This window comes from Lynx canadensis, chromosome A3, assembly GCF_007474595.2.
Source record: "Lynx canadensis isolate LIC74 chromosome A3, mLynCan4.pri.v2, whole genome shotgun sequence".
NCBI classification, from domain to species: Eukaryota; Metazoa; Chordata; class Mammalia; order Carnivora; family Felidae; genus Lynx; species Lynx canadensis.
The window spans coordinates 118468862-118481440 of record NC_044305.1 but is presented as its reverse complement, the minus strand read 5'-3'; the positions used below and the strand labels follow the sequence as shown (position 1 = coordinate 118481440).

The window sequence follows — 12579 nt, the reverse complement described above, 5'->3', positions numbered from 1 at the left end:
CAGCGAGAACCTACTCCCCACCCCCACCCCCCTCCTTGCTTTCCCTCTGCTTCACCATAAAAGGGAACGGCACCGAGCCAGGCTGGGGCCGGGGGCTGGGCTGTTACTCTGGAGCTGTCAGGGGTAATGGAAGCCAGTTGCTTTGCGGTAGAGGGGAGCCAGGGCTCAGGGGACGCCTCTGCTTCTCTGAGCCAAGGAAAACTACAGGAGCTGCTGTGGGACTGGAGCAGCTGGGGCAGGGGACCGTCTTGGTGCCTGTGTGCACCATGAGCAAGGGGCTCAATAGCCCAGAGCTGGCTTCTGAGGCCTGGGGCCATCAGCAGTGGGTCCTCCATGCGCTAGCCCAGTGGCTCCGGAGGTCAGTCCCTGCCTTGAGCAGTCAGTCTGTCATTCCCCCTGGCCTTCCCCATGCCACCCCCCAGCATTTCCCCGAAGTTTCCTATTTAGGATCCCAAGCCCATGTCCCGTCTACGTAACCGTGAAACCCCAGGCGTGTACATCCTCGTGTCCCTCAGAGTGTCCCAGCCCTGCTCTGGGAGAATGGGGGGTCTAGGTCTCAAAGGACTACACACATTATGCTTTGTGGCTCCTGGAAATTTGAACCAGATCCAAGTCCAGCCAGACACTTAGATCTACTGTTAAAGCAGAACGAAACCCTGGAAAGTAGACTTTCTAGACTGCAAATGACATGAGGGAAGGCCTTGGAAGTATTTCAGATTAACAAGGGTGTCCTGAAAACCAACTGACCTTAGGCTGACAGAGCTGAAAGGGGCCTTCAAGATCATTTTACAAGAAGGAACTGAGGCCCAGAACTAATTGATTTGAGCAGGACTCTACAAATAGTTTGAAACCGTCAACTGATTCGCTTTCCTCTATTCCATACTCCGTGTCAGACTGTGGACTCGACAGGTTTATCCTAGGGCCAGGGACAAGAGGAAAAGGTTTGTTTTAGAAACATCCAGAAATGTCCTTCACCTCTCAGAACTTGCGTGCCTGGGTCAGCAAATCTTTATCGGCCTTGAATGGGTCGTTTGGCCTAGTGCCTGGGGAACTGAAATTAAAAAATGGTCCCCAGGACTAACCTAGACTCAGCTAAGAACTAACAAAACTTGAAAAAAGCTTGGGTGGAAATGTCTGTGGAAAGTGAAAGAGTCAAAGCCTCACCCTTGGGGGAACTGGAGGAGAGAGAGAATTGCTGCGAGGGGCATATGTGGAGCTTAATCTCTGGAGTTAGTGTGACATTTTCAAGGAGAAGACATGAGGGAAGGATCTGGCTAAGAAGTGAAAAGGCAGCAAGATCCCGGAAATGGGCCTGGGCCCTGAGTCCAGAGAGGCTGGCTCTTAAAGTATTATACCTGTGGGAAGGGTTGGGAAGAAAAGGAAAATGTGTACATTTGAGCAGGAGTGGACTTCTGCTCAAGAGTCCCCAAAAGCTTGAATTCCCATCTGGGTTTGCATAACCTAAGACCCAATTCATATCACTCTCATTTTTTCCCTCCCAATATTCAGTCCTCTGACAGAGGGCATTAGACATGAAATGCCCCTCACTGCTGGTGCCCCCAGCTGTCCTGGCCTTGGTACATGAGCTCATTGCTCAGCCACTGATGCCTGACTGAATAATTTAGTTGTCCAGTATAGCGAGGATTTCCCATTGGCACTAGACCCTTGATAATCCCCTATCCTGGAGAGGTTATAAAATAGATCTTGTCCTCGTGCTCCAAGGACTTAGCCATTTTTGGTCTCCGGAATTCTCTTGGCAGTTTCTTTGGACATTTGTGGCTACTCGTCAGTACCACGGCCATCGGCAATGTATTTTCTCTAACCTTAGTCTCCGTTGCAGCCTGCTGGCTCAACACCTCAAGCCTCCCCAGTGAACCCAGAGCCACTGATTTACTTGAAATATCACAAACATTCTATGTCAGCCCCTAGGTCGGGGCTCCTAACTGCAGGACTAAATGAAATGCAACCTACCACAATTGTATTTCAAAGCCAACCTTTTTGGCCTGACATAATATACAACAGATTTTTAAATTTAAGGGGGACACCCATTTAAACTTAAGGAATGAAGGACAACCGGACAGTGACAAGATGGCTGGGATGACTTTTCAGATTGTCAGAGGCCCCCTGATGGGAGGGAGGGTGGCAAGAACAGAGAAAAAAAAACCCACAGCAGCAGCCAGGGCAACCTGAAATGGGTTGGCTTCCTGCCAGGGCCAGGGCCCAGAACTGATGCAGAGACCAGGGACAATGCTACAACCTTCCACTGACAGCAACTTTCAAATCGATCTCTTGGGGCTCTTTCCTTCAAGTCTCCCTGTGTGCTGATCCCCACACTTCCGAGGGCAGCCACACATTTCCATTTCTGTGGATTTCAGCATTCACTTTCATCATCCTGTCGTTTTACGAACATTTCTCCCAGCCATCAAGATCATATTCTGGGCCATAGGACCTCAGGGGCAGATCACACAGAGTCACATAGAAGATTTGGTGGCATCCATTCTCATGATTTCCAACTATTACCCTATAAATGGTTTCCGGAATCAAGACCCACATCTCTGACCATCTCCTGGGCATTTATTACCATTGAACTACGTATTCTCATCTTAAACTCAGTATGTCCAAACTAAGGTCATCTTCTTCCAAACCCGTTCCTCTTCTCAAGTTACCCATTTCTGGCTCAAACCCCGGAATCTTCTCTGATATCTCCTTTACTGTGGCCCCTTATCACCCAGGCAGTCACCAAGCAATCACAGCCTTCTCTTCCCAACCTGCATCATTTTGCAACGTAGAATTTCGAAGGCACCATAGACGGTAGCCAACAGACCTCTAGCAGAGTCATGGATTTGCTCAAAGGGATAAAGATACTTAGAGGAGGAGCAGGAACCGGCATCCTTGTGCCTAAAACCCTGCCCATTGCTCCTGTCTTCCTTCTGCATGTATATTGAGCTCCTACTCAAAAACTTACAATGCAAGCTCCTAACCAGTCATCTGGGCCTCTCCCCAGGTTTTCCACAATCGACTTCTCTGACTTTCTGTCCCACTTCTTCCTGACACAAATAAGAGCTAACACTTACTGAGCGTGAACACGCGCCAGGCACTATTCTGAATGCTCTACGTGTATTAACTTAATCGTCACAAATCTAGGAAGGAGGGTACTGTTATTGCTGCCATGTGGAGCAATGAGACGACAAAGGCAGACCTCTTTCCCCAACCTGAAATCTCTCCCCTCCCCCTGTCTCTGTTCTTCACTTTTCCCCCCCAACACTGTTCCGGCTCTCTCTTCCAAGGGCTCTACTCTGACTCCCCCGAGCGTCCAGCTGTCTTTCCCCTCCTCTTACCCAGAACACATCATCCATTTGTCTGGCTCCCTTGGCACGCTGTCTATCCTGCTTTGTGTTCGTTTTCTGCTTCAGTGTCTGTGTCCCGTTCCCCCGCGGCCCCAGTTACTCATTTCTGAGTCTTACATATGCCTTTGCTACCTGGGCACCCGGGCACCTGGGCACCACCACAGTGCTGCACACAGCACTCCCATCTCCCTTCTGTCTGATACTTCTGCTTCGATCTTGCAAGCGAGCGCCCTACCACACAGGGACACCTGGTCCAGAGCGCAGTGCTGAGGCCAGATGGTGAGGGGGGGGGCCAGCTGACGGATTCGGACATCTCAAGAGGAGCTTTCCCGTCAGGCTGTTGAATGGGACTGAGTTCCTAGCCGGCTACAGAGGCTATCAGGCTTGCCTCTAGGCTGGGGAGTGACTTCCTTTGGGCTCTGTAGATTTAGATAACTGCCCAGTTTGCCTCCTTCCTTCCCCTCCCCCACTTACGGCCTGGCCTTTACCAAGAAAGGCCTGGGATCCATATTCATTTGGTTTTTTGAGAATAAGTCTCCTCCTGCTCATGTCCTCTCCATGCTTGACAGAAGGCTGTGGCCTCATTTCCAGATTCCTTTCTTCCTCCTCTGGCTTCTCTGAATTTCCTGCCTGCCTCAGTGGTGTTCTTTTCCGCCTCCTCCCTGGCCCAGTAGCTCTCTCACCCATCCTACTTCTTCCTCCCAAGTCACTGACCTAGGTATTTAAGTTCTAATCACAGCCCCACTCTTGATGTGCTGTGTTACCTCGGACACGTTACTTTCCCACTCTGGGCCTCACTGTTCACATCTGTAAAAGCAGGCAGCTGGACAAGATGGTTGAGTGATGCCCTGCTGAGCCCTACAAGTTCATTCTCCCTTTTACAGTCCTCCCCTCCTTGCTCGGGTCTTCTCTCCCAGAGGAGGCTTGCCCTAGCCCCAGGGGAGCTGTGGCTCCAGCTCCCGTTCCCTGGCTAAGCGACCAGCCCAGGGCCTCCTCCCCAGCTCTGGCCCCGGCTCCACTCCATGTGGCCCGTCTGAGAGGCTGGCCCCAAGCCTGGCGGCAACTCCACATTTCTCTGTTTTTCCTTTTTTTTCCTCTCTTTCCCGGAGTTAACAAGAAGCAGATGTGGCGCACGATGGTTGGAGAGGTGGGGGGAGGAAGGGGGAGGCTGGACCGCCAGCCAGACAGGGGGGAAGGGAGTGAGCAAGAGAGGGAGGCGGGAGGCCAGGGCCCGCCCCGCAGCCACTCTTGCGCCTCTGAACAGCCACAGGGGCAAAGCCCTGTCACCCCCAGGATCCGGTCATTGGGGAAAACAGATAGGGAGACCAGAGGAGGGCCAGCTGGGGCGAGGGGGGTGGAGGCCCAGGAAGCAGCATCTGAGAGGGGCAGGGACCAGGCACAGGAGGCCAGGGGGCACAGAGAACAAACTCCCCTCAGAAGTGGAGAAGAGGAGAACGGAAGGAACCAAGGGAGGGACAGACAGGAGCCTGAGGAGGAAAGAGGGGGAGAGGGGTCAGGCCAGGCGGCCAAGGAGGAGGCGTGTGGCTGGGGGCTGCCGCCGGCAGGAAGCTGGGGACAGGACCCGGCCCCGGCGCTGTCCCTCGGAGCAGAGGCATCCCGGCTCCAGACAGAGGCGCCAGTGGTCAGGCCGGGATGTGCCTCTGAGGACCACTGCGGAGCGCCCCCACCATGGCCCCCAGCACCCTCTGGAGCTGCTACCTCTGCTGCCTGCTGACCACAGCCGTGGGGGCAGCTAGCTACCCTCCTCGTGGTTATAGCCTCTACACAGGGGGCGGCGGGGCCCTCAGCCCTGGTGAACCCCAGGCCCAGAGCGCCCCCCGGCCTGCCAGCCGCCACAGGTAAGAGTCTGGGTCCCAGCCCAAGGCTGGAGGTGGGTGGGAGGGTGGGTCAGGAGGTTGGTATCCTGGTCCTCGCCTTGGCTACCCTCTCCGGGGCCGTATGCCCTAGTGCAGGGAAGAGGGGGAGAGGAAGCCCATCCATCAGGTGGCCCTGCACAAGCCCGCCTTCCCGTGGGGCATTTCCAGGGCCCCCTAAATAGATAGGTCCCTCCCTTACCTCAGGGGGACCCGTAGTTAGGTGCCCGGGAAAACTCCCCTGAAGGGCACGGGCCGGGCCTTCCTGCAGGCTGACCGTTGCGTCCCAGCCTGGTATCCTCCGGCAGACCTTTATCCCTTCTTAGGGCTTCCTCGGCCCCATCCAGTGATCTGTGATTCTTTCTGACGCTGCGGCTGCTCTGTCCCTTCGGGCTCTCCAGCCGGACACAGATCAAAGGCCAGCATGAATGGGGCCAAGGGTGTAGAACGGCAAGCGATGAGAGGGGCAGCGTTCATCAATGGCTTATTCTCTACTTAACCCTGAGCTGGACCCCTGCCTGCCCTGTCCTCTTCTCTTAGGGGTGGGTGGAAGCCAGCATCCAGGGGATCACCAGAGGGACCCAGCCAGCTGGCTCATACAGGCCACGCTAGGCTGGGGATTGGGACAGAAAGGGACATGAATGAATGTGTGAATTCAGAGGCTCCCCAGGACCCCCCAGCCATGAGAATCAACTTCTTATAGTTGTGGTTTTCCATTCTGTGCTTCCTTTTGCTGTCTTGAAAAGTCTTTACTGACTCTTACGGCACAGGAAAGCGTGGGGGGAGCTGCCCTGCCAAAGTCCTGGCTCCTACAGGTCCCCAGGGGCCCTTCATCTTTTGACCCTCCCTCAGCCCCTCTGGTAGCCCCTGGGCCCTCCTCTGGGGCTTGTGTCTTGGCCCTTGGGCCCAGGTGGGGTTGTGCCTACAGGAACTGGTGTGCCTATGTGGTGACCCGGACAGTGAGCTGTGTCCTTGAGGATGGAGTGGAGACCTTCATCAAGCCCGACTACCAGCCCTGTGGCTGGGGCCAGCCCCAGTGTCCCCGCAGCATCATGTGAGCCCCAGTGCTGGGGGATGGGTACTTGGTGGGGCTGGGCTAGGACAGAAGGAGGGCAGCCAACTCAGGGAATTTGTGCAAAGCAGGCAGCAAGGGACAGGACCAGGGGCTTCGGTCAGAACCGTTTGAGAAGATGCCGAGGCAACAGTTTGGGGCGGATACTGAGGGCAAAGTTACCTAGACCACCCTGCCAACCCCCAAATGCCTTCTCTGGGCTGAGTCAGGCCCCAGAGGAGGAGTTCGAGGTTCCAGCATAGGACAAGGGGAGGAAGAACAGGGATTTGGCTCCTGGCCAGAAAGCTGACAGCTGTCAGCTGAGCACAGACACATGCTGGACAGTAAGGGGGACCCAGCCTGAGGGACAGGCCTTGTCCACCACCAGCAGCTGCCCATCTCTGAGGACAGGTCCCAGGGTCACTGACAGTACAGGGAGGAGTAAAGAGGCCTCCCTCTGCCTCTCCCAGGTACCGCAGCTTCCTCCGTCCTCGTTACCGAGTGGCCTACAAGACAGTGACAGATATGGAGTGGAGGTGCTGTCAGGGGTATGGGGGCGATGACTGTGCTGAGGGTCCTGCCCCGGCGCTGGGTCCTGCACCTACCACACCACGCCCCCGGCCCCGGCCCGCCCGCCCCAACCTCTCCGGCTCCAGTGCAGGAAGCCACCTGAGTGGACTAGGTGGGGAAGGTGAGTGTGGGAGCCGCTGGGGAGAGAAGTGGGAGCTGGTACCGAGTGGAAAATGTGGGGCCAGGTTGTCGAGGGAAAAACCCTGTGCCCCAAGTCAGAAGGGAATAGAAGGGAGTGAGATCACTGAGATTCTCTGCCTACCCATGAAGCCCATGCACTGTGTGTGTGTGTGTGTGTGTGTGTGTGTGTGTGTGTGTGTGACAGAAGCAGATTGAAAGAGAGGGAGAGAAAAAAAAAGGCTGAGAAAGAGAATGTGCTCACGCACGCCCACATGTGGACGAGATACTTCCCAGTTGCGAGCCACTTCGGGAGGAAGGGGGAATTCCTGGGAGAAGCTTGTTCACCACGGGGATAGACTACAAGTCCTAGCATGCACTGCACCCGACTACAGGTCCCAGGCCCCTCGGTGGCCTCTGGAGACTGCAGGTCCCAGAATGCAGCAGTCCCCCCTGCTTTCCTGTCGTGTGTGCACCAGGCACTGCGGACAGACGTGCTGTGTTTGCCTGCCAGGGAGACAGTCATGCTGTAATGATGGAAACAGGAACTTTTGGCTGATTCTCCCACCGTCCAGCTAGAGCTCCTGCAGGCTTCCCGCGGAACCTCGCCTGTCCCTTGGTGTTAGGGACAGGTGCTTGCCGCCCAGGAACATCCACTGTTATGGGGTCCACAGTGCCTCCCCATATTCCCATTTCACAGATGAGAAAACAGTTTCTGAGAGAAACTCTGGATAGTAGACTTGGTGGTCAAATGGATGCCCTGGGTTTGAAACTTGCCTCGGCCACTTACTAAACTCGTAATCCATGGCCCAGTTCCTTAATGTCCCCTGAGCCTCAGTCTCACGGTCTACAGAACGGGGAAAGCTGTGATATCTGTCCGGTGGAGTTTGGTGTAAGGGGTGGGGGAAGCCATGTTACAAACTGGGCCTAGAGGCATTCAGTAAATGGAGTTTCTTTCCATCTTTTCTTGCCCAAATTACCCAGCTAAGGAGTGGCTGACTCAGCCAGGAGCTCTTGCTGGAGCCGGGGAAGGCAGGGCCTCGGAGGTAGGCACTGAGCTCTGAGGCCCGGCCCCTCCGCCTTATGCCTTCGCCTCTCTGCCAGGTCCTGGGGAGTCAGAGAAGGTGCAGCAGCTGGAGGAGCAGGTGCAGAGCCTGACAAAGGAGCTGCAGGGCCTCCGCGGTGTCCTGCAGGGACTGAGCGGGCGCCTGGCGGAAGACGTCCAGAGGGCCGTGGAGACGGCCTTTAACGGGAGGCAGCAGCCAGCGGACGCAGCTGCCCGCCCTGGCGTGCACGAGACCCTCACTGAGATCCAACAGCAGCTGCAGCTCCTGGACAACCGCGTCTCCACCCATGACCAGGAGCTGGGCCATCTCAACAACCATCACGGCGGCGGTGGCGGCGGTGGCGGCGGTGGCAGGGCCCCCGCCCCAGCCCCGGCCCCTCCCGGCCACAGTGAGGAGCTGCCGCGGGAGCTGGAGCGGCGGCTGCAGGAGTCCTGCTCCGTGTGCCTGGCGGGGCTGGATGACTTCCGCCGGCAGCGGCAGGAGGACAGAGAGCGGCTGCGAGTGCTGGAGAAGCGACTGACCTCGGTGGAGGAGCGGCAGCGGCAGCTCCCCGGGCAGGCCGTGGGCCGCAGGCCCCTTCAGGAGTGCTGCCCTCCGGAGCTGGGCCGGCGGCTGGCAGAACTGGAGCGGAGGCTGGATGTAGTGGCCGGCTCGGTGACAGTGTTGAGTGGGCGGCGAGGCACCGAGCTGGGAGGAGCGGCTGGGCAGGGGGGGCACCCCCCGGGCTACACCAGCTTAGCATCCCGCCTCTCTCGCCTGGAGGACCAGTTCAACTCCACTCTGGGTCCCTCACAGGAGCAGGAGGAGGGCTGGCCCGGGCGCCCTGGGGGCCTGGGCCACTGGCTGCCTGCCGCCCGGGGCCGACTGGAGAAGCTGGAGGGACTGTTGGCCAACGTGAGCGGAGAGCTGGGTGGGCGGCTGGATCTGCTGGAAGAGCAGGTGGCAGGGGCTGTGCAGGCGTGTGGGCAGCTCTGCTCCGGGCCCCCGGGGGAGCAGGACACCCGGGTGAGCGAGATCCTCAGTGCCTTGGAGCGCAGGGTGCTAGACAGCGAGGGGCAGCTGCGTCTGGTGGGCTCAGGCCTGCACGAAGTGGGAGCAGCCGGGGAGGCCCGGCAGGCTGCACTGGAGGAGCTGCAAGGGGTCGTGGGCCAGCTCCAGGGGCGTGTTGACGCGCTGGACGAGACGACGGCGGAGTTCGCGCTGCAGCTGAACCTCACGGCGGCACGGCTGGGCCAACTGGAGGGTCTCCTGCAGGCCCGTGGGGATGAGGGCTGTGGGGCCTGTGGTGGTGTCCAAGAGGAGCTGGGCCGCCTTCGGGACGGTGTGGAGCGCTGCTCCTGCCCCCTGTTACCCCCACGGGGCCCCGGGGCCGGCCCCGGGGTTGGGGGACCAAGCCGAGGGCCTCTGGACGGCTTCAGTGTGTTTGGGGGGAGCTCAGGCTCAGCCCTACAGGCCCTGCAAGGAGAGCTCTCCGAGGTTATTCTCACCTTCAGTTCTCTCAATGACTCACTGCACGAGCTCCAGACCACCGTGGAAGGGCAGGGTGCCGATCTGGCTGACTTGGGAGCCACCAAGGACCGTATCATCTCTGAGATTAACAGGCTGCAACAGGAGGCCACGGAGCATGCTACAGAGAGTGAGGAGCGCTTCCGAGGCCTGGAAGAGGGACAGGCCCAGGCTGGCCAGTGCCCCAGCCTAGAGGGGCGATTGGGCCGTCTTGAAGGAGTCTGTGAGCGGCTAGACACTGTGGCGGGGGGACTGCAGGGCCTGCGTGAAGGCCTTTCCCGACACGTGGCTGGGCTCTGGGCTGGGCTACGGGAAACCAACAGCACCAGCCAGACGCAGGCAGCCTTGCTGGAGAAGCTGCTTGGGGGGCAGGCGGGCCTGGGCAGGCGGCTCGGTGCCCTTAACAGCTCCCTGCTGCTGCTGGAGGACAGGCTTCACCAGCTCAGTCTGAAGGACCTCACTGGTGAGGGGGCGAGAGAAGGCATGCGGTGGGAGGTGGTGGTAGGGGGCCCTTTTAAGTCTTTTCTTTCTCCTATCCCTACCCCACAGTAGCCAGTCTTAATCTCATCTACTTTCTCCTTGCTCTGCCCAGCATGAATGGCAGACCCATCACTGTCCCGGGGGTCGGTTTGTCCACAACAGATGACCCAAGCTCCTGGCTCCCCACTCTCCACTGGCAGCTCAGACAGGCCTGTGGGCAGGGGTGGGGTGCTGCTCCGCCAGCCGGGTATCCAGCACGGGCAGCAAGGTGCCCCACCATCTGTCCATGGAGCCATGACTTTCCTTGTCCTTTGGAAACTCCTTTTGTGGCTTTCCTTCAACTGGATTTTGTCACTGTAGGGCCCGCAGGTGAGGCTGGGCCCCCAGGGCCTCCCGGGATACAAGGACCCCCAGGCCCTGCTGGACCTCCAGGACCTCCAGGCAAGGATGGACAAAAGGGACCCATTGGGCCACCAGGTATGTGAGATTCCTACTGCAGCGGGAACTCCCCCACTCCTCTAGCAGCCCTAGGCTCGACATTCTATTCTGAATTTGACAGAGAAGGGAGGAAAGGGGCAAGGAATGGGGGGAGGCCTATATGGCTGACAGGGAGTGACTAGGAACTGGGACAGTCACTATATGGGCTAGTTGGATAGGGTGGCCTCGCTGCTGTATTGAAGACTAAGGCTGGGCTCACAGGGCTATGTAGGGTGTGAAAGGCTGCGGGCTAGTTGCACTGAAGGGACCCTATTCCTCCTTTTCTTGACACCCCCCTTCCTGCTTTGGAGTCTGTGTGACGCCTAGCACAGCGGAGAGATTCAGCAGATGTTTGCTGAGTGACTTAGTGAGAGCTGCCCCCTTCTTACTGCTCCCTCTTGTCTTCCCACAGGTCCCCAAGGAGAGCAGGGTAAGTTCCTCTCATCTGGTGCTGGAGGGAGGGGAACTGAACTAGGGGTTGGAGGATGGAAGGCCTCAGGCAGCCCTGGAGGTAGAGACCCAGGAGGGGAAGGGGGCCAGGCAGCTCTGCACTGAGCATCCACTCTGACACCCCCCCCCCCTTTACCCCTACCCAGGAGTGGAGGGGGCACCAGCAGCCCCTGCACCCCTGGTGGCCTTTTCAGCTGCCCTGAGTTTGCCACGGTCTGAACCAGGCACAGTGCCCTTCGACAGAGTCCTGCTCAACGATGGGGGCTATTACGATCCAGAGACTGGTAAGCCTGGAAGCAGGCTGGCTGGGCAATGGGGGAGACCGGAAAGGCTGTGTAGTGATATGTTCTCATTCTTGCCCCCTCAGACAAGGGGAAATCTTCTCATGCTCTGGTTTGGGGAGATCCCTACTTCCTTCATTTACCCATTTTCACCACAGCTTGGGTAAGGGGTGAGCTGGGGAAGGCAGGAGCGCTTCTGTTCAACAGCTCTTTATTGGGGCCCCGGGGATGCTGTAATGTGCTGGGCGCGCAGTAACGAACAAAACGCCAAATGCCCTGCCCTGGTAGAAAACACTCTAGTGGAAGACAGGTGAAAAGAGCCAGCAGGTTCCTCCTTAGTCCAGGAGTTCTGGGTGGGCTCCCCAACACCTCCCTGGCCCCTGCCACCTGTCTCCCCTCCTGACTGCCATCCTGGTTCCCAGGCGTGTTCACAGCACCACTGACCGGGCGCTACTTTCTGAGCGCGGTGCTGACTGGGCACCGGCATGAGAAAGTGGAGGCCGTGCTGTCCCGCTCCAACCTGGGCGTGGCCCGCATAGACTCCGGTGGCTACGAGCCTGAAGGCCTGGAGAATAAGCCAGTAGCCGAGAGCCAGCCCAGCCCCGGCGCCCTGGGGGTCTTCAGCCTCATCCTGCCGCTGCAGGCTGGAGACACGGTCTGCATCGACCTGGTCATGGGGCAGCTGGCGCACTCAGAGGAGCCGCTCACCATCTTCAGCGGAGCCCTGCTCTACGAGGACCTGGAGCCCAAACAGGTGTAGACAGGGGGCTGGGCCCGACCGGCCCTTAGTGTCTACGCCGGCCAAAGAGCCAGCTGGGGCCGCGGGGCTCCCCCGGCTTCCTGCCTGGGGTGGGGCTCCGTCCCGCCACGCCAGCCCCAGGCGAGCCGCCGTCCCTGTCCCCTCTGTGGCACAGGCGCCCAGAGCAATCTCTTCGCCACGGCCTGAGCGCGCCGGGTGGGGGACTCTGGCATCCCCTCGTCCAGACTTTTGGCCTGCTCGCCGTCCCCTGCAGGGCCGACTGCGGAGGAGCCCATCCTCGCACCTTCTGCTCCTCCAGCTGGCCTCCAGGCCGATGCAGGGCTCTCCCGACGGGCTCCGGCCCCCACCGCCATACTAAACTATTCAGGAATAAAGACACTTGGTTTTTCTAAAAAACAAAACAAAACAAAACAAACCGTCTGCTCCAGTACGTATTCAAGGGTAGACAGAAGTACACAAGGGACGGACGGGGTGAGGGAGGTGAAGCCCCAGGTTGGGGACCCTGGTCGCCCCTCCTCCGGGCTCGGTGGCTCTGCGCGCACTTGCTGTGCACGCGCCTGCGGCCCGTGCCCGGCGCTCCTCCCCGGAACGCCCGTTCC

General features: G+C 58.6%; 1 protein-coding gene across 1 annotated transcript; it reads left to right on the top strand.

Annotated features, from left to right (window-relative positions):
• Window positions 1-4852: 4852 nt before the first annotated feature.
• EMILIN1 (elastin microfibril interfacer 1) lies at window positions 4853-12391 on the top strand. Its single transcript, XM_030311466.1, has 8 exons — window positions 4853-5206; window positions 6150-6275; window positions 6743-6963; window positions 8064-9995; window positions 10373-10489; window positions 10902-10919; window positions 11086-11223; window positions 11643-12391. Exons 1-8 carry the CDS (start codon window positions 5037-5039, stop codon window positions 11978-11980), a joined length of 3060 nt encoding a protein of 1019 aa, XP_030167326.1. The 5' UTR covers window positions 4853-5036; the 3' UTR covers window positions 11981-12391.
• Window positions 12392-12579: the final 188 nt, after the last annotated feature.